Here is a 26,890-nt window from a genome sequence, read left to right as displayed (position 1 = left end):
CCACCCCTCAGGTATTCTCAGCGACTTTCAGCTACCAACTATTTCTCCGGATATATTTTAAAGTGGATATTTAGATAAAGGCTTTGCAACGAATAGGTATTATATAGTGCAGCCTTTATCAGACAATTGTTGCCAATCTGCTGTCAGTCCAATTTTACAGAGACTTTAAGAGTCACTGCTATTACAGACCTCTTTGCTACTACACTCAAATCTTTGCTTTTCATCTCAGTGGACTAGAAACAACTCATTTTTAACACTCAAAAAACGAAGAAGAATTTAAAATCTCTCTCAAACACCAAAAAGAGACCTTAAAAAGCCCTGTTTAATTTTCCCCGTAACCGCTTCTGCAGAGTTGTCAGTGAGGATTTATACCCAGAGGCTTATAAGGATCTATTTTAAATCACCTGCGGGATCACGCTGCTGCCTCTTGCTTACCTTTTTTTTTTTTCTCCAAATGAGAACGAACAACCTACTTTGTAGCACCAAATACTACATTTCTGTACCTGTCCTTCACCATGCAATGAACAACCTGAGTTACAGTGTAGAGCATGAGTAACCTGGCTGTGCATAAAGAACAGGGAGGGGCTCCTCCGATGCTACAAATAGTCAAGGGAAGAGGTTACCATCGTGTTTTGAGAAATAAAAAAGAAAGCCAAGAGCAGCACCAGGAAACATGTGCACTGCAATTAGCACACTGAAGTTGCATGGAAGATGCTTCATACTTGTATAAACCTACAACATTTCATTTTGCAAGGAGAGCAATTACATTTAATGACAAGGCAATCTACCTCCTTAACAGGGACTGAATAGATAACCTACAGGCAGCAGGGGAAGGGAGGAATGAGTATGCTAAAAAGACTAATTTATTTTGTTAGTGTTGCTAGTGACGATTATTTTTCATGACCTCAGTTTGCAATATCCATGTAATTCCTTGTAGAAAGTTTCTCCACAGAGCAAATTTATTGTTCTTTGATCTAAAAATGAACTAAATACCTGCTGGAAAACCTTATGGAGACTTTATGGAAAATACATTATTATTCCATCTGCATTTTTAAATTCTCTCCAGCGTGGCTTGTAGGTGTGTATCTGAAACCCTTCCCAGCGGTAGGGGTCTAGAAGAGCGAGGCAGCCTGGCAGTGAAGGTTTGCTGCACGTGTCTGAAGAGCATCTGGAGGTCACAGAACCCATCAGCAGTGTTCCCATTACAGGGGGGCCCAGCTCAGACACACACAAGCCCTGAGCAACCCACCCACCACCAATCTACCTCACAGGCGATTTCTGATTTACCTGCAGATCTGTCCTAAGCAGAACTAGAGGCCAGAGCACGGTACGTAATTACAATACGCTAGCAAGTACTTGTGTAATTGTTTTAGTATGGCTTGAAGCACCACAGGACATACCAACCTCACGTATTCAGACCAGGATGCACAGTGCATGAAAAAAATAAAGTATCAATTCCATCCCCCAGATTTTACATTCCAGCTGGAAGGAGATCTACAGCACAGTATTTTACCTTGGTCACTGATTAAAACCACTAGGATTAAGAGGACCTGTGTAAACGAGATGGTGTTATCTTTAATTTTTGATCTTCCTGCTTGTACACGTTTCAACTTCATTCATGTAATTGAACCGAGATTGTGTCTAGGCACAATCTGTGTCTCTCCAACTGTGTAAATTCTTGCACTCCACACGATTTCATCACAAGCAAACCATTTGGAAGCTTGGTGCAACAGAGACAGACCCAGAGCCTTTTCCTAATGCAACCTGATACACAGCATCTCATCCCTGCCACTGACTGCTGGAGGATGTACACCATAAAGCAAAAAAAATATATATATATAATAAATTCCCAGATCCTTCTGGTGATTGAAAAGCAATTTTCACAGCAAAACGTTCAGCCCAGTTGTTACACACTTCTTTTCTTTTTAAAGCCATTAGTTATCTGTTTCTTGGCATGTCAGAGCTGGGGAAAGCTCAAAGTTGACAGCAGAAAACAAATGAGCTGGGACAGCAGAAAGTTAGGGGGTGAAGGAAACCAGTGTATTTACAAGGGTTTTTCTCCCATGTTAATAGCCAGGTGAAAGGAAAATCACAGAGTGTTAGTACAGTGAACTCAGCTGTCCATACCCACAGAGCCATAAGTTTGGAGTACCCAGGACAGAGTGAGGAGGTGGGGGAAACGCAGTGCTTATGGAATCGTAGGAGAGGAATTTTTCAGCCGAATTAACAGTCACGTGGCAGAGGTGCTCAAAGCTGCTCAGAGAGGACATCATACGGGACTGATGATGAGGGAACCGACAAGGGGAGTGCTGCTATCAAAGACAACGGGAAGAGAAAGCGATGAAGGATGGTTGCGCAGGTTACACCAGCAACAGCAGTTTGCAAAAGCAGTCACACACCAAAGGACAGCCAAACAGCAGCCCTGCTCGCTTGTCAATGCACAGGTTCTTACAGTTACCCCCAGTCCTCCGAGTACCTTCCCTAGATGGTGTCACACGGGCCTGTTGCCCTTGCTGTTGCTAAAATATTAAAAAATAAAACTTTTAACTCATTGGCAATAAATTCTAATATTTATTAGAATTTGATATTTCAAAGAGCACCACAGTTATAAAAGGTGCTTTACAGACAGTGAAGAAGCATCAGTTCCCTGCCTTGAGGAGCTTACAATCTAAAATAGACATAACACAAAGGAAGGTGAACACAGGTGAGATGGTGTGGGAAGAAAAAAAGATGAGAATACACAACAGTTAGAGATCGTAAGAGATTTCCTTCGATTAGTCATGCATTTTAGCGATTCCATTAAAATTAAGTATCACCCATACAACAAACACAGAGTATTTCTAACAGGTGTGAACAGTGTTTCAACGGGATAGGGACACAGACGGGGTGGGAAGGTGAGCTGGTTAGTGTCAGACAACTGGGACAATTCACCCTGTCGTACAGAGAGCACAAGGCCTATTTCCTCCTGTCTGCTCACTAAGCCTGACAGCGCCTTCGTGGGGATCAAACTTTGCACTGCGCTCCAGAAGAGTGGGCCCTTATTGGATAAAGAGCAGAAATATTGGGAAATTCAAATGTTTTTAACAGGTAAACCGAGCAATGTGCCCCCAAAGTGAGACATTAAGAAAAAGGAGAGAAAAGTAATCCTGCAAATTAAGCAGGAAAAAATTCGAATTGATCTCTTCAGAACATGCTGACACAAGTGCTCATTATTCAAATTCACCTAAATCCAGATTTAACAGAAAAGCATTTTAAGGCTCGATCTCACTCCCTGTGCCATCTGTACGTTTTCAGCAGCTCAGCCTGCTGAATGGATGGTTTAACCAAAGGCCACCAGCAAATCGGAACACCATTCCTAATTTTTCTCTTCCCCTTATCCAACTGATTTCATCACCTTAAAAGAAACAGGTACGGATAGCATTAGAAATGTTAGGACTTACTGAAATAAAATATGGTAAAAATTCAGCTTACCCCTCTACTAAACCTAAGGCACTACTTTTTGTATGTGGAATATAGTAAAGTTTGGATGAACATTAAATCACATCCCAATATATATCATCAAACATTGTTGGAACTGTTCTCTTCATTTCTCTCAGCTGCTAAAATCCAAATTATTTTTTAAATGCATAGGTATTATGAGGCTTTGCATGTTAACTGAAACATCAATGAACACGTTGTGGCATGTAATATATAATACATATTAAATTGTTTCTAATAAGTTTAGCAGCATCTGAATATGAGTACGAGAAGCCACCATTCCAGTAATGGTCCACGAACGTAGACTTCACTGAGATACCTGCTACCACTAGAACTGGCAGCAAACCAGCTACATTCTTAAAAGCCAATGAGGGAGAAAAGGGAGTGTCTAAAAAGCTAAAAAGCCAAGGGCAGGCCAACTGCAGGCAATAAAAATATTTAGCCATTCATGAGCGTGAAAAAGCCACGATATGGCAACATTTTAAAAGCAATCCTTCATGGAACTCTCTCCATGGACTCTGCCATTAGATACATGCATGCGGTTCCCACTGTCTTTAAAGAATATCAAATATGTTTAAGTATTCATTTCCTCTGATAGGTTCTCACTTCAAACAAGCAAAGCTTCACACATAATCTGTAATGGAAGTATAATGGCTCATGTGTAATGAGGTCAAACTGAAGCATTAACGATCAAATACCATGGCAGTTGAGACTAGCTTTTGTATGTAAAATACTCCGGCATGCAGAATATGAAAGCAAAATCAATCCTGTAAATCTGATGGACACAGAGCGGTAGTCTGTGCTGCAGTAAGTGCAGTTCCAGATTTCAGATCTTCACTACTAAGGAGCATCCACGATAAAGTGGCTTCAAGGGACAAGAGGGCAGAAGGGAGGCCAGACTGTACGGCCAGTTAATTGGTGACAGGCTGCTAGGGAAGAAAAACACGTACATAAATGAGTTTGGGGATATACTAACAGGAACAATTCTAAATCGTACAGAGCAGTACAGTGACCCCAATCTAGTATCCACATCAATAAAATACAAACACGTACTGATTACAACTCTGCTAACAGCACATAAGAAGTTCTGGTTTCTGTTACGGCTTAGCCCACAAACTTGTTTGTCAAAGCCAGACCCTTCAGTACCTGACAGCAATGAAGGAAAGCAGGATGCAAGCTTACAGTTGTCTGATTACACCTAATATATTCTCTTTTAAATCTGACCTCACTCAGTCTTGGGCATATTCACTTCTGCGCAAACACAGGGCTGTACTGAAGTCAAGGGCATCCATTATGGTGAGAACACGGGACTAGGCGAAAAGACTGCCATTTGTCATACATTTATCTCACTGCTCATACCATGTGCCTGTTGCATACCAAGACTTTGGAAAGAATGCACATAAAGTGTCTTTTTCCCTTGTGTGGCCGTGTCAGCACATACATGCACATTCTCACATGCAGACAACCATGCTGTGCATATGTAGGCATCTGTTTTGTACACAACACATCAAATAGCCAGGAATAATTTTGAACTCTCCATTTGTCTGATTTTCATTTTGTACTTTTACAATACAAATTAAATGCTCTGAAGTTGGTCTTCCAAAAGACATCATTAAGGAAAGCAGCAGGCTGGGAGCAAGGAAGCTCCCTTGGGCACTGCATCCAGTAGGCAGTTACGCCATGGGTGAGGGCAGCCCATGTGTGTGTCCCCACCTGTCCTCCCAGCATATTGCAACCTGGCCATGCAACGGACACTGCTCCTACTTCTAATTCTGTGCTTTGCTCAATTAGAGGCACTTCACCTGAAAAGGGCAGCAGAGGGAGGTTAATGGGACTGCAGAGATGGGTTTTGATTGGATTCACTTAATGTATACATACATATATATGTATATATGGTGTATATAATAAATACACATATATAAACACATACATGTAAATAAAAATTGTCATTCACTTTATAAAGTTCATCCATGGATGTAAGATAAATCTAGGCCAAGCTGGCTATTAAAATGTGACAATCTCATCCAATGCAGAGATTAAAGTATCTGTTCTCTACTAAACCCTATCAATAAGGACCCTTCTGCCTACATAACACCATACTGACTTCAGCGAAAACCCGTGCTGGAAGAACAACTTCTTATCACTAGATCCGGCCACATTTGAAATTGCCCAAGGAAGTCAGAAGAAACAGCAAGTAAAAAGGCTCAGTCCATTATTTTCATTCACTTTCTGTATTCCAATATTTCATAAGCAACATCTCATAAAGTAGTTGGATGAAGACAATTTGAGAAAACTATTAGCTGTATACGACGTGTTCCCCCTAGTGGTAGCACTCTACATGCAAAAATGTATTTTATTAGCCCTTTTGGTAAACAGAAACGAGCATTTGCAAAGTAAAAGGCAGCAATCTTTCCCGTATTTCTTTAAAATTAAATACATTTTCTTCTGAAGCATACTAAGCTAAGCCATACAAAGGACTGGAAGAGTATTCTTTACCTTGTTACTGAAAATATAAAAATAAATAACAAATTTGCTTTATCTGCAATGACTTCTCCCAGCATTAAGACTACTTGCAAAAAAAGAGATTTTAAGAGGAACTTTAAAAAAAAAAAAAAAAGATGCAGCAGTGGAACAAGTGCAGAAATCAGTTTTACAGCGTAAATATTTTCTAATGTCTTCTCGTCAATATTAAGCATAGAAAGTGATTTCTAAATTTCTTTCAAAACATTGTACTGATTGGTAAGAAGCAAATTACCAATCCTATTTCCAAATGTGACCTTTTAGCTAATACAAGGCTGATATAGAGTCTTGAAAATCCCCATCTATAGGTGAAGTATTTCCTCATTTTACACTTCCCAGATTTGGGGCTTGATTAAGAATCCTCTCAGCTTTTCATTCTCAAGAACTTTCAACACTCATGAAATAAGACATCTTTTGCCCTACCTTTATCATTAGTAATTATTTTCTGCTTGACTAGAACCAGAAATATTTGAAAGAACACAGTAGTAAGGGAAGAGTTGAAAAGAAGTTCTGATCTGCATCCTGCCCTGAAGCAAATTATCATTAAACAGCAGGCACACACACACACATCTATATAGATAAACATAAACATCCAGGTGAGATGTGAGTTGGCCTTCGGCCAACTTCCCTTGGATTTGTCTTGCATTTTTTAGAACCAGCCTGCTTCTTTTCATTTTTAGTTTGTTATAAATACACATGCACTACTGTTTGTTGCTCAGCTGCACCAACTTGTTATAGAGAGCCTTTTCTAAGTGTCTCTAGTATGAGATTAAAGGAAACCTCCTTTCCTTGCCTATCCTCATACAAGTAAAAGACAGTGTCAAAGGGCTCCTGTTCAAGATGCAGACTTCAAAGATGTAAAGATAGGTATGTAAAATATAACATAGAAGTACCATTTTTTGCAGAAATGAGTATCTGGAGACCAGAAGTTAAGCTCTTAAGCTCCAAAGCCAGTGCAACTACACGGCACATTTTCTTTTCCAGTCTTATTGTGGTTTCCTTTTAGTTTTTCAGATACTAAGAAGTCCTCCTAACTTTCTGCTTTCTGCATAAACTCCAAGTAATATTGATGATGATTTTAGACAGCGCTGCTGTACTAATTATATACGCCTATGTCTTACGGAGGTACTTGTATCGTCTGTTTAATAATATCATAAAATCTTTCTTACAGAGTTAATTATCATATCCTGAATCACATCTATTGTGGACGAAAAACCATTGTTTAGAAAGCAATACAGAACACATAAATAAGATAGATGTTCAACATAGCCTGAAGTAAGCAGTATGATTATCTCCTTTGAACTAAATATTAATTTGTAGCTCAGCAAAAACTTCACTAACTTCCTGCTGAGTATTTCCTGAAAAAGGCTTTGTGGAGACAAATGTGTGTGCTATTACAAGTTTTGTTTTCTTCATTTTTACTTAAAGGGCAGTTTTCATTTAAGAAATTCTGTTTCACTGAATCTACTTAATTTGGAGAGAAAATGAAAAATCGCATCTTACTCATGGAAAGAAATTTGGACACTACATGCTTTTTAACTGCCACGGTTTCACTATCTGAGGAGAAGAGGCTGTAGAGAGAGAGGCTAAGTTGCAGTTAAGGATGGGAAGAAAAGAAAGGAATTGAACTTACAGTAACGTAGTTCATGGAGAAAAGAATTTCTCTTTCCATTTCCACAAAGTATCCAGGCTCTTTTTACCTTTATAAATGCTATAAAAGCTAAAACCAACACTGAGAAGCCAACCTGCCTTAAAACCCAAGAGGCATTAGTTAATCCTTCCCCAGCCATCAACGCTTAAGTGTCATCCTCTTCATGTAAATTTTATCACAAACAGCATCCATTCCCTAGTTACACTGTTCCCGATATGAAATTAATCAAACACTCTGAACATATATTTAAAATTGTAGTTGTCTATCTTTCTCTTATTTGCAGCCTCTGTTGCAGTCAGTCATTCTCACATGTACTTTTGCACTTACCATTGGAAGGTCTTTGAGAATTTGTATACCATCACCTGGACCCATATGTGCTATGTGGTTAAAATTAGTTGGGTTAGAAATTAATTTATTTCTCATTTCTGGGTCACGTAGCATCTCCCTGGAAGAAAAAATACTGGTTAGATATTTTGTTCAAGGTGAAGACAGCCATTTAAAAAAATAATTATAGCTTGGATTATCAGCTATTTTAAAGGGGAAATTAACTATTTAACCACGTTAGCAATAATAAACTCTCGCTATCAGCACTGGCATGGACAAGCAAGCTGGGAAACTTCCAGCTTGAAGAGAGAGCTAAGGGCCAGAAGAAATGAATGATATTTTGCAGGCTAACAGCCCACACCCAATAGTTACTAAAAGTCAGAAAATATACAACCACTATGAGCTGATAAAAAGCTCTGTAAGATGAGCAAAAGCAGAACTCACTCATGATGCTGTATTACAAAGCATAGATGAAAATGAAGTAGAAAATAAGAGAACAGAATTAAAGTAATACTGTGGTACCTTTCTCAGTCTGTGGTCAGAATGGCATTACAAGTTCTCCAAAAGTATGCATTTCAGAGCCCAGGATAAATATAATTTTAAAAGACCAAACCACAATCAGCTCAAAAAAGTCAAGAACAAGAATTGGAATTTTATCTCCACATCACACACGTATTACTTTTCTCAGAGCCAAAAAGAAAAGAAAGCTGAGAGCCAGCCATTCACAAAAGTTGAAAGTAAGAAACCTGAAGTATTTGGAGAGTAGTTTGGCACAGCAGTAAGCCATCCTTAGTGGGTGATAGTAAACAGACAGTAACGTGCTTTGTGAACACTGTGAATGAATAGTGCAAACCTATTTCTACTGCCATTTAGGAAAGTATTTGTGACCTGTTAAAGACTTCTATTTAGAAATATGTCATGCAGCCCTATGTCCCCTGAAGATGAGTTTACTGAAATTTACAGTTAATGTAGTTAAATAAATCTGGAAAGAATGTGCTTTGGAATACTGCTGAGAGTAGAACTGCCTTTCTAGAAGGAAAAGCAGAACAGAAGTCTGAAAATAATTAGTATATATGCATAATTATCAATGCAATCTCCTTTTGCAAAGTGTTTATTACAGATCTTTACATATACAATGTATGTGCACACCTCTGTCCCTATATACAGTATGTGGAAACTTGTATTCCAAATTAGAGGTGTTTCAGACAGTTTGTATTAATGAAATTACTCGTGTATCCAGCATATATCCATTTCCAAACTGGTGTTAACAGAAATTATACAGAGGATTAACACGCTAGTGAAGACACAGAAACATCTGAATGCGCATTCCAGAAAGCAGCAAGTGAAGTACTGCTACACTGGCATCATCCACTGTCCTTCAGGACCCACAGGCACGTGTGGAAGACAAGTACAGGTTGCACACTGACCTTCTCTGCTGCATCCTCTCCTCCTCTGGTACTCTGAATGAATAGCGGCGCTTGTTGTTGATATTTCGAACCATTTGCTTCCGGCTGTTATCTGATGTCTCAGGAACTACCAGCTCATCGCCCTCTGGAATCAATACGAAAATGATCCAGAAGCTTCATTAGGCATTCATGGAATTTGAATTCAAAGACATTTCCTCTTTCTACTTTTGCTAGTGCAGCTCACCACCCATTTTCCATCAAGTTTGAAAAAACGCTCCTTCATTTAGGGGTCTTTTTGGTCATTGTCTACTCTGTTAAACAAAAGCACACCTAACCCTTCTCTTCACCCTTCTGCCACAACTGTATTTCTCAAAATAAACGTTGATTAATTCTTTCAAACAAAACCTTTATTTTCCCTTTTCAAGGAGAACATACTTAAAAAAAAATCACAGTATAAAACATTGGTTTTCTGACCTTTGGGAATGGTTTCTTTAGGTCAAGTGTAAGATTAGTTTCAATTCAGCACTGCCAAGATCATTATTAAAGCCCTAAATTGTGCAGGTGTTTTTAGATGGTGTTTTGGCAGGCTATCTCAGATGTGGGGGAGCAACTAGTCATTCTGTCTTTTTTTTATATTTTTTATTGAATATTCAAAAGGAAAAAAAAAATCAGGCTACCTGCCTACCAGATATCTGTATCATTGCAATCACTGTGTGATAAGCACGGCTTTCTCCCAAACTAACAAGTATGCTTACATTTGAGAGATGTATGTATGTATGTAACTTTTTACAATGCACAGATTCAGGCCAAGATAAAAATGCTTTTTCTACACAATAATTTGCATGATGAAAACTGGCTCCTTTTTACTTACCTGCCATTTTGTTTTTGAAATATATTAACCTAATTGTTTCCAATCCTAAAAGGTTGAGCGATCCTTCTGTATTCAAGGGTCGTACCTGAAACAAGGAAAACCAATCTTTTAATAACAACTCATATTTAAATAGTTCATCTTATTCTGAAAGTTCCAAGGAGCATTCTAACCTTTATGAAAGGAGCACTGTTATAAAGCCAGCCAGGGAGCAGAACAGTGTAACTGGCCAGAGCAAAGCCTACTCCACAGAAGAACTACAATCTGGAGGAATCATGTATCCAATGACACATGCCTGCTCTCAGAAGTGACAAGTGAGGGTCGGTATAGCCACAAAATGGAGGAAAGGACAACCTTAGATGTTCACCTTCTGTTTGGAGATCCGCTACACAAGGAGTTGCCTAAAATTCCACTTAAAGCCATAGGCACAACAACATTCCTACCAGAATTTAAATAAATTGTTCCATAAGATACTTCATGTAATAATACAGTTTCGGTCTATCAGATGCACAAAGCACTGTGATTTTATTTTGTGTTAGCAACATGCCACAATTACACTTTGTGACGTAAGGGTGTATATTGATTGCTAAAACCTAACAATATTTGTGATGTAACGCGAAGGAAAAAAAAATCTTTCTCCAAATAGTCTATAAGTTGTTGGAAACAAATCCTTTTCCCCCTTCAGTGTTAAAAGCTTTCTTGACATCAGGGTAGACAACATCCACTGCTCTCCCCTCCTTTACCCAGCCAGTCATTCCATCGTAGAAGGCTATCAGATTGGTTAAGCATGATTTCCCCTTGGTGAAGCCATGCTGACTACTCCTGATCACCTTCTTTTCTTTCACATGCTTAGCGATGACATCCAGGATGAGCTGTTCCTTTGCTTTTGTCTTCCATCCAGGATAAGCTGTTTCCCTTTCCTTTCCCCTTCCCTTTCCCAATACAGCTTTAGAGTTGGAATTAGAATACTTCAGTTGGAAGGGACTTACAAAGATCATCAACTCCAGCTGCCTGCACACTTCAGGGCTAACAAAAAGTTAAAGCATATTATTAAAGGCATTATCCAAATGCCTCTTGAACACAGACAGGCATGGGTCATCAAACACTTTGCTAGGAAGCCTATTCCAGCTGAGCAAACACCTCCTGAATACCAAGGTAGTGTCAGTTTTCAAACACTTCTTCCTTTTGGTAAGTGAACCAAACCTAACAAAATTCTACATACAATGGTTTTTGTTTGTTTGTTTGTTTTCTTTTAGTTCAATTATGTTTAAACAAGCAGTTTTAATGATGAACTCTAACGTCCTTAAAAAGAAAAAAAGTATGAATGTAGCAAAGCAATACTGAAGTCTAGTCGTAGTCTTTAACTGATATTGAAAGAGCAAGTTACCTTTTTGAGAGGAATAGTCTGAATCCACTCCATGGAATTCACGTCAAAGATATCAATTGCATTTTCACTATACACAGAGAGGTATGGTGCATTGTAACCTGAGATGGAATGATTGGGTATATAGTCATGTGCTTTTACACAGGGTTCACAATATACAATTTCCTATTGTTTAACAGTATTTATAAGAAAAAGTAAAACTATACCACCACCAGCACCACCAACAATAAAAAAAAAAAAAACACGATCTAAAAACAACCTTAGTTTGCAAAATAAATTTTAACTTAAAAAATGGCCATTAAATTTATTGCAAAGGCAAGCCACCACCAAAAAGAAATTCTAAAACCTTTGCAAGATTTTTCTTTTAACTTTGCAGAACCAAACTACTTCATAGACTACAAGGAATTACAACTTACTCTGCCAAGCACTGATGTTGTTAAATATTTTTCTCCTCTAAAACCCCAATTTTTAAGAGTTTGTATTTGGTACATGATGTGGTAGGTATTCTTGTTATTTAATATCCGTCCTTTGAATGAATGTACTTAGTGTTTGGACCATGTACTAAATTAACATCATTTAAAATTAAGCACCATGATACAGTCAGGATAGTCCTCATATTTCCTGCTAGTTTTAATTCTCTTTTCTAATTTTCCACATTGTAAAGGGAATTCTGTGCTACTCATCTGGCACATTTTCCAAGCATTAAATTTGTTCCACTGGGACATCTAAAGGAGAACTCAGTACTTCCACGTTGGCAAGAAAGCTGCCATAGTCTGCCAAGACTAACAAGAGCATCAAACTTGTGTTTATCTGTAACACTATTTGCTATAAACTATACCTCTGTTCTGAATTGGAATGCCATCAAGTCACTTCATTTAAGGCAATGAAAAAACTTGCACAAATGTCAATGGCCAGTATAAAATATGAAAAATAACTGGTTTTTATTCATTTACTTGATCTCTTATTCTGACTCAGTCATTTTGTGAGTTCTAACATCGTAATAATCATGCTCCTGCTTGAAAAACAGAAGTAACATACAGGCTGTAAAAACTTATTCTTCTACATTGAGATGGGGCTTCATTCAGACCAGAGGAAACATTACTCTCCTCTGCAATGTGACTAGTGCCATCACAGTGAAGTAAAAAGGCAGACTATCTTAAAAATCAGCATAGGACTGTGCTCATATAATCTGAGGACAAATTTGGCTAATCTTTATCTGCATTCAGAAAGATATTAAAAGGAGGAAGACAAGCACTGCAGCTTTCTTTTTCCTCTGTCACAATTATGAAGTTCCAGCTTTGAAAAAACATGCAATAAATGATTAACACAGTTCTTACTAGAAAAGGAAATCTTGAAAATTTTCTGTTTTTTCCCCAATGAGGTTAGGAAATACATTTTCTACACTGTTGAAATACATTTTCTACTACTATGCTGTAGTTTGGAAAATATGGGAAAAAAAATAATAAAATAAAATTAAAAAGAAAGAGAGAAGATGAATGAGAAAAGAGTTGAGAGAATGACGGAGCAACAAAAGCATACGGAAAAAAAAAAAAAAACAGTAAGCAAGAATAAGTACCATTAAGAGAAAGACAAGTCTAACTACCAGATCTTGTTACCTTTGAGCAATTCAAATCACAATGCTGAGCCAAAATATAATCAAATTTTTAGGCTTTAAACAGCAACAGTCTAGTTTCAGCTGTAGCAAATGCAAAAAGATCCCACTAGCCTCTCTAGGGCCTAAGGCTGTTTTAGAGATCAGGCTGGGTGTTTAGAAATAGGACATCGGGCAACTGACCTAGAAATCCTGGCCCTTGGTTTCTCTTTGTGATAGCTACAGCAGCACAAGTCTGTTACAGAGCTGTCAAAACTAGTATAAATTAAATCAGGATTAAATCCTCTTGACTAGATTTAAAACCGCTGACACAGAAGCTGAGCATTCATTTACCTGTTGAGTAATTTTCCTTGAATTTCACATCCTGGTGACATTAATACAAGCAGTGATCACTTCTATGTATAATAACAAATAGACAGACACACAGAGCAACTTACAGCAAGATGATGGAGTCGCAGGCCACATCAATTCTTGTTGTCTAGACCTTCGGCCCTGGCAATCAACATAAACCCCTACGCTGCTAAAACACAGCAGGTATTCTTTATTTGAGATTTCGACTGCACAGATGGCATCAGTTGGCTGCTGTGAGATAAATGATAGTGTGTGGTCATCTGGATGGAGCAGACTGTATGGGCTGCCTTCTCCATGAAGGGGATATTTTAAGAAACCTGACTGGTAGCCTACACAAAGACGGTCACTGAAGACTGACATCCACTGGACATTCCCCTGAACTTGGATCTCCTTGATCTTTTTGTGGCGTGTCTTACTCTGATTTAGTTCATAACAGAGGACCTGCCTTTTCATAGCTACACACAAGCATGTAAAGGCTCCATGGCGTACGTGTCCAGAAACTATTGACTGGCAGCCTTTTGTTTCTGCCAACTTATAAAACTCAGTCTCTCTTCCATCCAGCGCTGCCATGGGGAAAAGCCGCACATGACGGTTTCGTCCTGAGATTACTGCAATGAGCTGTTCACTTGGGATAAGCTCAATCTGATGAACCTTCTTATTGTCACCAACACGGATAATCTCTAAAAAAAAAACACAACAAAAATGATAACAGTGAAGCGTGAATTGATTTAAAAGTATGTATTTGTAGTGGATAAACTATGAGGCAAATACAAGAAATCCCCTTTATTGCTCCCTTAATATATATTTAAAAATACTGAATTGTAATTTGTATTTTAATTATACCAGATATGCCAGTGCTGGATAATCCTTTGACTTCTCATCAGAAAAAGGGAGGAATAGATCCTATGTAATAACAACTGCAATATCATTTTAGAATTAATTTAAGAAACAATTTATAGCCACTAAACAACTGAATAAAGGAAAACCCTCAAAGAACTAAACTGTACAATTAAACATGTTGCTTGTTGAATTAGCTGTGGCATCTGATGTTATGTCTCTACATAACTAAACATAAGGTTTCATTTCCAATACCAAGGAGGAGGTTACACAGAAATCCAACCCAAGCACCTTACTGAGATGCACAGCAGAAGAAGAGGTAAAAAGTCACAGATTGGAACTGGGGATGTTCCAGCTAGATATGAGATGTTTCATTGTGAAATACACATTGCAACAAGCTGCCCAGAGAGGTTGTGAAATCTCTGACCTTAGGTATTTTTCAAGACCTGACTGGACAAAGACCCGACCTGGCCTGAATTCAATTTTGAGTCTGCTTCAAACAAGGAAATAAAACCTTCAGCTGCATTCCAGATGATGGATCTTTGTTACTGGAACTGATACCCAAAACTGAAAGCACAGAGAACAGCTTCTTGATTATCTGCTCTCACATGGGGCTCTCCAACTTGTAATACAGTAAATTGAGAAAAATGAAAGTAGAGGATATCTTAAGAGAACAAGGCTTACAAAGTCATTTTCTGGTTATTTAATATAAGGGAAATTATTACCAGTTCCGAATCTCTTACCGTCCTTGGTGACATGCACCACAAATAACCCTTCTTCATTCCCCAGTGCTATTCTTTCATGGTCTATGATGTTAACAAAGGGGAAAAAAAAGGTTAGTTTTCTTTTAAAATGTTTTTTTTTTTTCCAACAAATGTGTTAATTCTGATTAACAGAGATTTCTTTTAATATCTTGAAATAAACAAATATAAAGCCAAAATAAATGCATTCATCTAAAAAAAAAAAAAAAAAAGAAGAAAAAAATGGTCTTTCAAGTTTCTGAAAAAATAAGTCTTTTTCCATTTCTCCTGTTAGTAGAAATAACACAGGAAATATTATTTTTAAGAAATCATTCAGAGTAGTTAGGTATACCACTTACTTTGCAATAAATAAAAAAACACATTTAAATAATCTGAGCTCAACATACTTTGCGCAGTAGCATTTTAAAAGACTTTATTCTCAGCTCTGGTTTTTTCTCTCTTTTTTAACAGGCAGATTTTTGTAAAATCAGTGATTTACACCTATTCTGTAGTTCTAAATCTGTAGGAATCAGTTAGGAATTATATTTGCAGAATAACACAAGAGTAATGTTTAATGCTTAGCCAAAATGGCTTATAACGATGTGTTCGCGTATTTTTAAATATGTGACAAAAGTTCTGGGTCATACTTTGCACTTCTCTCGTATTCCCATACATACTTCCGTACGGGATAAACACACTACATATTATTCTCTTTTCAGTAAACAATGTAATTCAACATATTTTTCTTTAAAAAGTATGCTTTAAAAAGTATGCATACCCATCATAGAGGCCATCATGAATCATCTACATTACTCTGCTTTTTTCTGGCAACATTAGAATCTAAGAGAAGAAATTTTTCTGAGATTTCTTCTTATTCATTTCGTACCTATGATTGCTGCTGACTGTGTTGTTTTGATGAGGGGTAAGGTGCTATCATAAGCTTCTTTGGGAACATAGACTGAGCGGTCTTTGAGTTTGTTCTTCTTCAAGATCCTATGCAATTCATTCAGCACTCCTACCCATTTGCTTTTTTCATTCTCACCGTCTGCTAGAATCAGGATTGAACACTTATTACTGGATGCAGACAGCTGGGAAGCTGTGACCTGGAAAATATTTAAATACGTATTTTAAGTCATAAGCAATAAAAGATTTCATCTTGATAATTTATACATGATATCAGATGCATGTAAAGTGCTCTTTTAATCAGCTATCTGATCTAAGAATGCAAAAATTTAGCTTTAGTTAATAGAAAAAAATTATCACAATCAAGAGCTCATGGCAGAAAGACCTATAGATGTGAATAATGCAGCAAAATCTGAAAGCTTTTTTTTTGTAACATATTTATTTTGTAACATATTTATTTATTTTTATTTTGTAACATATTTATTCTGTAGTTTGGAAACATCCACCTAAATCAGCTAGACATCTCACAACAATTTTATAATGTAAAGAATTTCTTACAAAGTATTCTGTATTTTTTAAAAGTCAATAGTTTCCATCATTAATTTAACGTAATAGGAATGCTATATACAGAAGAATGACCTATCAGCATCATGTATTTGGTACAGCTGCTACAGATAAAAGGCAAAAGCCCCTTTTGTAGGTTTATCTCCTCTCAGCATGCAGAGTGCTGAACAGTCTGAAAGCAGGAAAAACAAGGAGTGAAACAGAATAGTGTAGGTAAAGAGATGATACATGAATTAATTAGACACCAAAGATTTGTCACTGAGGTCAAAGCTTCAATGGAATACCCAGTAAAAATAAGAAGAATATTAGAAAAAGACAGTGATGACAAAATCCTGATGCCAGGTAACAGATAAATTTTCACGAGTGTATTACACTGTATACTAACTACCTGATGAATGGGAGTTTTCAAAAATCCGTGCCTTTATATGAAGAAATTACATACAAAAAAATGCTTCAGGAATAATGCAGCAAATCAAACTGAAAAGCAGAAGACAACTTTGGGAAATGAAAATGTAGAAAGTCATGAAGAACAGAACTTCAAATGGCTAATAGGAAGTTGAGAAACATAAGTCTTATTGTGAAGGTTAGAAAAAAATAAAACCTATCATCTTTTTTGATGAGAACTTGTGCTATTTTTATGACGAAAAATATATGGATTTATGTACAGAGCTTTATGCACTGCTGCAGTCATGAACAACACAATGCTAGAACTTGTTACAGAAGTTAAATACTAACCAAGTAGTCAGTGAATGCATGCTGTACATCACACTGTAAAACCCAGTGCTTCTGGGTTACTAGGCTCAAGACAGACATACTTACTCGAAAGATACAGGGGATATCTTTTCGATTTGCATGGATGACATCTGAAGCCAGGACAGAACTCACTGAGAATTCTTCATCCCTTATGGAGACCATAAACATTATTGGAAAAGAGTTAAGGAAAGCAAAATCTGTATGTTTGGTTTTTTACTTATATTTCCACAGTATCAATTTCTTTGTTTTGTTATGTACACAACAGGACAGTACTGAGATCTAATTTTTAAAATTATCCTGACTTTTCTCTCTATCTGCAAATGAAACTCATAACACAACGTTATGTAATTACTCCTGGTAAATGCTGATGGAAATATACCTATTCAGAGTATTTATTTTTGCATCTGTTTGAATTAAAAACTTAAAACAAAAATCAAACTAGAAAGAACAGACTGGGGCAAGAAGACCCTTTCAACTCTTTCATAAAAATCCAAACTGTCTAGAAGTTGTAATCTTAATTGGGTACGTTAGATGTCCTCAATCTTCATCAAAGTCAGTAGTATTTCAATAATACTGAAGACAGTGAGAACAAAATATTCAGCCCTCCTGAATACAAAATTCTATTAATTTTATCCAATGACAAAGGTCTATCTGTCTTCAAAAACTCTATCCAACCCCAAAAAGAATGTATTTTTATTCTTTACTAATTCCACAACTTATGCACAGATGACAGACGCATTTTGGCATAGGAAGTAGTAATGAAGTTTTAATTGCATTGTCACCCCCCTTCCTCTTACGAAAAGCTCCCACTGAACAACAGAAAGCTTACCTCATGTCTATGACTTGACTCACTATCACACTGGGCTGGGATGCTTTTCCTTCTGCTATATCATACAGGAAGAGTTTAAAATCACAGATCACTGCCAGCGCTCTCTGCCAACCTTTCTTTACTCCAGCTGGTTTTGGTACCTTTAGCAAAATAAATTCTGATCAATTCTTTAAATCTCTGTGCAGTCAAAAATCAAACAGGCAGTACAAAAATCAATTCTCTCATCTAGGCTGACAAACTTTTGTCCAGTGATAACATTAAACAAGATAAGAAATAGCATAGATGCAGTAAGAGCATCAAACACAATCAAACAGATACCACAAAATGTTGTTTAAAAAAAAATAAATTAGCACCACAGATTGTTTCTCCATAGTAAACAAGCTTATTCAAAGATATGTTGACAAAAGATATAAACATCTATCTCTAGTTGTTCAACAGAAATCTGCCTAGCAATTTTTTATTTGATTCTTTACAAGCAATTACCAGCAAACAATACTAATCAACAGGAAGACTCAAAAACTCACTGGCCTGGGAAGATGATCTGATCTCTAGAGATGGACTATTCAAGACCAACTCAAAGCACTATGGCCAACAGATAAAGAAAGAAATACTGTTGAAAATGCCAAGAGTTGCTCTGTGAAAATTGATGTCTTAGTTTCCAAACTGTTACCTTAAGAAATTACTAAATCATCCACCCCTAAAATTAGAGTTTAATTTCACCTCCAGAAAGCAACAAATTTGACACAAGTGCCCCAAATGCTGCTATTTGATACTTACTCGGACATGTCCTTCATAAGCTGTTCCTATACCTTTCTGCGGATCTATTCCCAAAGGGCCCTTAGTCTGTTCAGGAGGGATTGGACATACTGCAGGGGCCTTGTCTGCACAGGTCACGTGGCAGGAGAATCCACATACTTGTGAGGAGGAAATGAAACAAAAGTATTTGATGGTTATTTCTTATGCAATGCAAAAGCTATGATAATGATGCTTTTTCTATTTATTTATTTATTTTTTTTTTTTTACTAACAATTGAATTGTTGCACTGAACTTTGCTACACTAAAATAGAAAAGTAATTTATTTTTTTTTTTGCACAACAGCAGTGCAGAATTTGATTGGATCTAAATTCAGAGTTGTTCAGCTTCAGAGTTCTATGGAACTCATTAGAAGTTCAAATTGAAAAATCTATATGATTATTTTTCTAGGTCCATCTGTCTTATAAACAAAAAGCTGCAAACTTCCCTAAATGATGTGTGTTATTCTGTGTATACAAAAACCTAGGATAAATCAGTCCTGGAAAGAAGCAATATTGTTACTAAATGGCAAAACTTTCTTACATACTGCTCCAGGTCGTAAAGCAAGGTTGCTGTCAGCCTACTTGACCACTGACTGCTGCCCCTTATTGCTAATTTACATAAACTCTGCTAAGCTCTTCTGCCACCAACCAGAATAAGTACTTCCCCAGATAACTAGGTAATTTTTTACATGAGATACTCAAAGTGTTTGGCTTCCACTGTTAAAAGACAGCAGAATGAGAATATATTCTGTTATTCAAAACGTATACAGAAGACACCTGCATTATTGTTTACTATGCAATCTGCATCTGTAAGAACTTCAGTTCCCATTTCCTGCTTTTATACTTACCTTCACAAGTGCAGCCCTGTCTTATTAAACCAACCATCAGAGACGTGCATTGATTGCATTTTGTTGGGGTATTAAATGATTTCACTACAAACTGATGTGCTTTAGGCTGTGAAATAAGCAGACAAGTATGTTAGTATCTGTAACACTTCTGAAGAATAGTTATCTTACACAGACACAAGACTGCTGAAATGAGACCTGAGTTCCTAACACACAGGCTGAAGACATTCCTTATCAGTGCTTGTTATTGATAACTTAAACCATCCCATGCAAACATAACCACAGAAACTGAACCTTGCCTCAGAACATTAGTTTGCTTCCACCATAGACAGGAAAGTTGACAAAATTACCCAATTACACTCATTACAAGTTGAACATATGTATGTACCTATCTTTCAAGAAACATTCAGTGCTTCACTGTAAGGAGTGTTGCATTAGTTCAAAGTAAAACATCAAACTTCTTTTTCAAAACTCTGATTTTTATGACAGAGTTCAGTTTTATGGTGTCAGGCACAGGCTATTTCAGAATACCCAATTTAAAGCAAGAATGCAAATAAAGTTGATTTTAAAATTGGTTGACTGCAACGGATAGACCAGCTGAAGCCTCCAAACACAGCATGGGAAACAAGCAGAAGGAGTTGGAAACCACTGTCGCAGTTAGACGAATATGACATGATTGCTATCACAGAAACATGGTGGGATGAATCACACAACTGCAACACTGTAACTGAGGTCTATAAGCTTAGAAAAATAATCATTATTTACTGTTAAGGCAAAACAGTTGTAAAAATGAAACAACGGGTGCAGTACAATCTGTTTCACACTTAGTATTTTTCATTGATCTATTAAGATGTTGCCAACAGAACTGTCTGCTCAAACATCTCTAGCATTCTTTTACATAAAGTCTTTTGTTATTTTGCAATTTATCAAAATAGTGGAACAGATGTATTAGAAAGACTTACACACTTCATTGATTAATTGCAAAAAAAGCTTTTGTTGTTGTTTTTGTTTGTTTGTTTTTTAATATATACAGAAGACTCCTGAGCTATTGAGGGGCTGTTAAATTTTAGAAAGCAACCAGCCTGCACACAAAGAACTCTTCTGGAGAGTTCTGGTAAGATTCCTAATGCTGTGGCCCAGGAGCAATACTTTTCCCCTTATTGTACAAAAAATGTGAACACATGATTGAATACCTTTAGTGCAGGAAGTCCCGATCCAATATATGCTGTCTTCATGGTTGGCGTGTGAATTGAACGAGGAGGATGATCCATAACCTGAACGTAGTCCCCAAAAGATCAGTAAGACATCAAATATGCACTATCAAAGACAGCTTGAATAAAGCAAAAATACTACAACCTGCCGCCCACTCCATTCCCAAGCATACAAAACCAAAAAAAAATAACAAAGGAAGGACTTGGGAATACAAATCTTACTTGTCATAAAAATGATGTGCTAGATTCAGCTCTTAAATATTTGACATCTTAAACGGCAAGAATAGTTTTGCATTAGCTCCATTTAACCAACTATTTTCTAACATAAAATAATCAGAGAATTGATTTTTTTAAACAGGGGAAGGGGATGATACATTATTGCAGTTGCAGAACCTTGCTAATATTTTGTATGGACAAGACTCCAAAGCAAGACTCCAAAACATGCTCTCAAACTATATTGTAACATTATCTTTGTGCAGATAATTCTTAAATTTTCACAACTAAGGACACATTATGCAGAGACATCCAATAATTGATTTACCATAGTCCCCATCCCTAACCAACTAACCATACATAAAAGGACTCAATATTCCCCAAAGTACAGCTCACCACCAGTGCAGAAGGCTATTTACAGGGTTCTAAATAGTCCCTACAGTATAGCGAGTTTAGTTTCTAAACAAAAAGATTTGTAACAGCAAAGTAAAACTGGTACTCCTAAAAAAAAAAAAAATACCTCTATGGGTTCAGTTTCGCTTGCTGTAGAAGGAGACCTCGATCTTGAATGGAGGTGAGACTTGGTATCTTCATCCCGTGATGGTGTATTAGACAATGTAAAATTCTCAACTGAATCAATCTAGGAGAACAATTCCAGAGGGGGAAAAAAATAAAAGAAATCAAAGTCATCGTTAAAATGGATTTCTCGACTCTTACCAAAATAAGATAAGGAAGCAGCAGAATTCCTAAGAGAGAACTGAGAAAGAAAGAATCAGTTTTAAGTAACTCTTTAATCAAGCTACAAATACACAATTTAAATTATTAAATATGAAGACGCCAAGGCTTCTGCTGAGAGGTGAGCACATGCATAAGAACTGCTAGTTCAGACGCCTGATAAACACTCAAGGAGACTTGTAATTGAGCATTTTTAAAGGGTGACTATTTTCTAAACATTACTCTTATTTTGTCCACCAGTATTAGAAATTTGTTAGTAGTGAATTCCCATATAAACCACATAAATCAGTGCAAATGTATTTAGCAGAAAAGGCAGAGCAAATACTATATTTCCTTAAATTAGCATTAACAATATTCACAGAGAATTGAAGGGGTTTGTACTCCACCAAAACTACAAAAAGGGGAAACATCTTTATTTTCTACATTTTCTTCAGGGGACTATTTTCCTAGTCTTTGATACACAACAAAACTAAGCCAAGAACAAGTTTATCTTGAACAAGAGGACACTGAGTATGATCAGGTGTCCTGATAACAAGTCATCTTTTGTCTGATCTTCATCAGACAAATGAAAATCGAGACTGAAAATCAAATAAAAATTGAATGAAAATCAGAGAATGCAAGATTCTTCATCGTAAACATGACATCCCCACATCAAAGTTTTGGATTTATTTTTTATTTAAATTAAAGTGAGATAAGGATGCTTTTCTCCACTAATAATAAAATTAAAGGCTGAAGGCCTACAGAAGGCTCCACGGCATGTCTGGCTTTTCTAGAGCAATGTTATCAACACTTCCCCATTGCTAAGGATTTGTGTAACTTGCACACAAAATAAAATATGCAGCAACCTTTACAGAACGCATCTGAATATTCCAGTGTGTTTTTTTTTTTTCTTAATTTGCCATTGACAGCATACTAGGAATTCAATAACCTTTGCTACTTTTTTGAGAACAAAATATATCGCCATGCCAATCTTATACATGCATATAGAGTTCTCTTCCCCAGAAAATCATAGCAATGAACAGGTGCAGCTGAAGTTCTCTTGCTCTGTTTTTTTTTTCTTATTTTAGATCGTAGTGAGCTAAGTTTGAAGACTTCTTTACCATAGTAATCAAAAAAAAATGTCATAGAGAATGCTCATCAGCTTAATCAACTTAGGCAAATTAAGATGCCTGCAACAACAACAAAAAATAATTTGCGTCATGGGATAATGAGATACACCTATTTTCTGTACATAAGTCATGTACTTTAGGTACTGAGGCAAAAAGTAGCAGTAAACATTTTGTGCTCAGATTTATCAGAAGCAAATTATAACTGGAAGCCTCATCCAGTATTAGAAACACTGATGCCTTTAAGTAGACAAGACACATAGTATTGTTTCAATTAAACTTCTTTTTTTTTTTTTAAAGCAAGCCTGAACATGTGCTAACTTAGAATCCAGCCAAAGGCTATTTAACCTCAAAAAATCTTGCTGCTTTCTAACAGTGCTATTAAAAAAGCAAGCCCAAGGAGTAACCACAGGACTTTTTTTTTTTTTCATAGCAAGAAGCAGACGTTCCTCCTCTTCTTTCAGTTAAATTCAGAGATCTAATCTATTATTTCATAAACATTTCCACATACTCAGAAAGCTTTCCCTTTCAAAGTAGTATCTGCATACCAAAGAATTTTCATGGTGTCTCTTAAAAAATTTAGTACAAGGATAATATAAATAATGGAACTTTTCAGGAATGTGCTACAAAGCCTTTGTGGTTAGAAGACAACTGCTGAACTATTTACTAATGTATTTTTACTTTGCCCCAAAACACACAGAACCTGATCTACCATTACTGAATTTGAAGGGAATTTAACCACCAACTTCACTGCAGAAACAGGGTGTTAAGCTATATGGCTGCTCTAATCTTCAGGTTCCTTACTGTAATGAGATGAAATAAGTACAAAAGAAGCCTAACTCAGCTATGGCCAGAAGCTTAAGTGGACCATAATATTAGCACCATTAAAACTAGCCTTAAACTAAGCCACTGGATTATGAAAACAACATTTGAGATCAAATTGCAACAGCCTTGTTGGCTTCCACCAGACTGTGTTTATCGGCACACACAATGTCATCTGTGAAGGTGCCAACACCAGGGTAGATGAGACCCTGAGCAACCTGATCTAGTGGGTGGCATCCCTGCCCATGGCAGGGGGGTTGGAACTAGACGGTCTTTGAGGTCCCTTCCAACCCAAGCCATTCTGTGATTCTATGAAGGTCTGAGCCAAAGCTGGCCCCTGTATAAATACATCTGAATTGGAGCCACAACAGGCAAAAATAGTCACTGTAAGCTTGCCTAAAACACTGAGATGCTGAGATGCGTGCTTTGAACTACATTAGGTCATTATCTGAGCTGTGGGTATTGTTGTTTATGTATTGATTGTTCAATAGAAACGCTTTGTATGCTTTCCTAGTCTTACTATCACATATATATGAAAGAATCAAAAGAAGTAGCTCAAAGTGGAGTGAGTTCAAAGTGGACATGGCATACCTGGCACCAATCCAGGTACAAAGTTTTGGTAAAACCATGTTTTAAAATCCACCTCTATTTCTGAAACACCACAAAGCTTTCCAGCTTGACAGACTATAACACATACAACTATGTCTTCCTTGTATAAATTTTTCCCACCTTCTTCAATGTTTCCGTTTACTCAGTCTCCTACTTCTCATTTATTTATCTTTGTGCTGTGATATTTTCTGTCATTTGCTCTGATATGCCTCCTGAATGCCAAACTTCTACCTTGTACAGGAAATTCTTGTAACCCTACGTGTCCTCTCCAAAGGTCAAGGAAACAAACAGGCCCTCATTTGACATCTGCTCATCTTCCCATCCTGTTATCAACCAGATCAGCTTTCGTAATGAATGTTCATAATGAAATGAAGAAGTAGCCAAAGCATCTTCTTTAGTTACTGCGATATTCTGCTCATGGAAGTATTACCAAACCGAATACTCCAGAAGCTTTTAGCCCACAGCTGTAAAACAACAAAAAGCACAGCAGCAGCGGCAGCAGCAAGCAGTAGCAGCAGCACAAGACATGCAGAGAGATATATACGTAATCCATACATTAAACAAAGGCATGTACACAACAGGCAAAAATAAAGGGCCACATAGAGTAAGACAGCCTCTTACACATCTGCCTCTGTTAGCTGGAATACAGGAAGGAGAGCGCTTTAACAAAGAAAGGAGGAGAATATGTTACAAAACCAAACAGTGACGTATACTTCAGCTCTAAATTCATTGCTGTATATTTCCAGATGTACTGTTTAGACATACACAAACACGTTCATTTTTAAAACAATTTTCAAAACACTATTCTGGGGTAACAAGAGGAAAGAAACGTCAAAAAAAAGGAACAGTTATTTTAGAGTTTGTAGCTTTACAACAGACAGTAACAGTGAAACTACAGACTATGTTACACTACAGAAGTATGATTTGTAGTTAGTATCCCTGTATTCTCAATAACACAAATAAAGCAATCTTTTGGAGGTTCACTACATCCAATTTAAAGAATCATTAAGAACCAGAGGAATTCTAAACTTAATTATGAATGTGCAGGAACAGTCAGGGCTCTCAGCACACGCTAATGTGGAGTATTTAAAAACGAGAATTCAGAACATGATTTACTCTGTGGTTATTTACAAACCTGAGGTTTGTTTAGTTTAACCAAGGCCCACAGGGACTGCATGGGGGGCAGACTGCAGGAAGATTTAAGAAAGCTATTTTTAATTCATAATGTGCTACTAACAAGAGAAAAAAAATATTTTCTACCAAGTAGGAAAATAATTGTCAAGGGAAAATGGCTTGTTATTGTTTTAGTGTTACTAAATAATCACAAATTCAACTTTTAATAAAACAAGTTGATTGCTTCTGTGAGCTAGAGAGATACACAAAGATCAATCTTGAAAAGAAATAAAAAACAATATCAAACCAAAACAAAAACCACCACCCAACACTGCTATTATCAGACAATTCCAGGGAACACAGCAGACTTAAGACCTAGATGATACTACTGAGAGACAATCTGCAACACACAGGAGAAATAAGGGAAAAGATTTAGAAATGAGTATAGTGGAGTCATTGGGGATGGCTGCCCTCCACACCACAATCAGAAACCACAGGCAGCAAAACCCAGTTCTACTCCTTTTCACACCTCTGGTGCACACAGGAGATGAAAGGATCATTTCTGGACATTTGGACTTTCACAACTATGAGGATTTTGGCACCAGTTCCACCGATTTGACCAGGTATCTTTTTGAGGATTCGAGGAGGAACAGCGTGAGCCAGCAGTGACTGCTACTCATCTCAATACTGAGCTACTACTTCTCTTGCTCAACACACCTGCAGGCTACAGAGACGGCAAGACAAATGATTTTACTGCTCTCCAGAAGAAATGCAAAGCTATCATTTTCCTTAACTGATACAATTAGAATTAACTACAATCATTCACTGAGCGTGATAAATGATCACATTATTTGGATGGCAGACAGGAGACATTATCCACCCTAACAAACTTCACATGTATCCAATGGGTCAAACTCGGTGCTGCTTCCACATGTATACATTAAACAGTCTGCAGAGACTTTGCAAAGAGTGCAATACGTAACTACAACAGCATATTATTTTACACACTCTGTCATTTCATAATGAAGCACAGAGGCTGTAGAAACATAATGGGCCATCAGTAATATTTACTTTGGGTTCTTGATTACAGGACAGGCTTTCCTGAAAACCACGCTATCTTGCAGCACTGCCTGAGTCTAACCTACAGGTTTCTAATTCTTCACTGGTCTGAATTTAAAGAACCCCCACACTTCTCAGGTTTGATTGAGCACAGGTTAATTCTC

At 37.1% G+C, this 26,890-nt stretch overlaps 1 protein-coding gene across 5 annotated transcripts in view; it reads right to left on the bottom strand.

The window, feature by feature from the left end:
• The window catches only part of CDC42BPA (CDC42 binding protein kinase alpha), a 150,023-nt gene that overhangs the window by 8,198 nt on the left and 114,935 nt on the right, over window positions 1-26,890 (bottom strand). For 2 of the 5 annotated variants that reach the window (XM_084284371.1, XM_084284374.1), the window contains 14 exons: window positions 25,176-25,214; window positions 21,803-21,922; window positions 21,052-21,132; window positions 19,862-19,967; window positions 18,997-19,133; window positions 18,220-18,359; window positions 17,457-17,538; window positions 16,057-16,273; window positions 15,174-15,236; window positions 13,680-14,273; window positions 11,634-11,731; window positions 10,250-10,334; window positions 9,400-9,523; window positions 7,976-8,093 (listed from right to left, as the gene is read on the bottom strand). In XM_084284371.1, the coding sequence (XP_084140497.1) occupies window positions 7,976-8,093; window positions 9,400-9,523; window positions 10,250-10,334; window positions 11,634-11,731; window positions 13,680-14,273; window positions 15,174-15,236; window positions 16,057-16,273; window positions 17,457-17,538; window positions 18,220-18,359; window positions 18,997-19,133; window positions 19,862-19,967; window positions 21,052-21,132; window positions 21,803-21,922; window positions 25,176-25,214 (2,004 nt within the window). Of the gene's footprint in view, window positions 1-2,617; window positions 4,407-7,975; window positions 8,094-9,399; window positions 9,524-10,249; window positions 10,335-11,633; window positions 11,732-13,679; window positions 14,274-15,173; window positions 15,237-16,056; window positions 16,274-17,456; window positions 17,539-18,219; window positions 18,360-18,996; window positions 19,134-19,861; window positions 19,968-21,051; window positions 21,133-21,802; window positions 21,923-25,175; window positions 25,215-26,890 lie in introns of those variants that run through there. The other 3 variants (XM_084284372.1, XM_084284373.1, XM_084284375.1) reach the window with 2 other exon arrangements.

Source organism: Netta rufina (genome assembly GCF_964035555.1).
Source record: "Netta rufina genome assembly, chromosome: 3".
NCBI lineage: Eukaryota > Metazoa > Chordata > Aves > Anseriformes > Anatidae > Netta > Netta rufina.
This window is presented reverse-complemented; position numbering and strand designations above follow the sequence as displayed.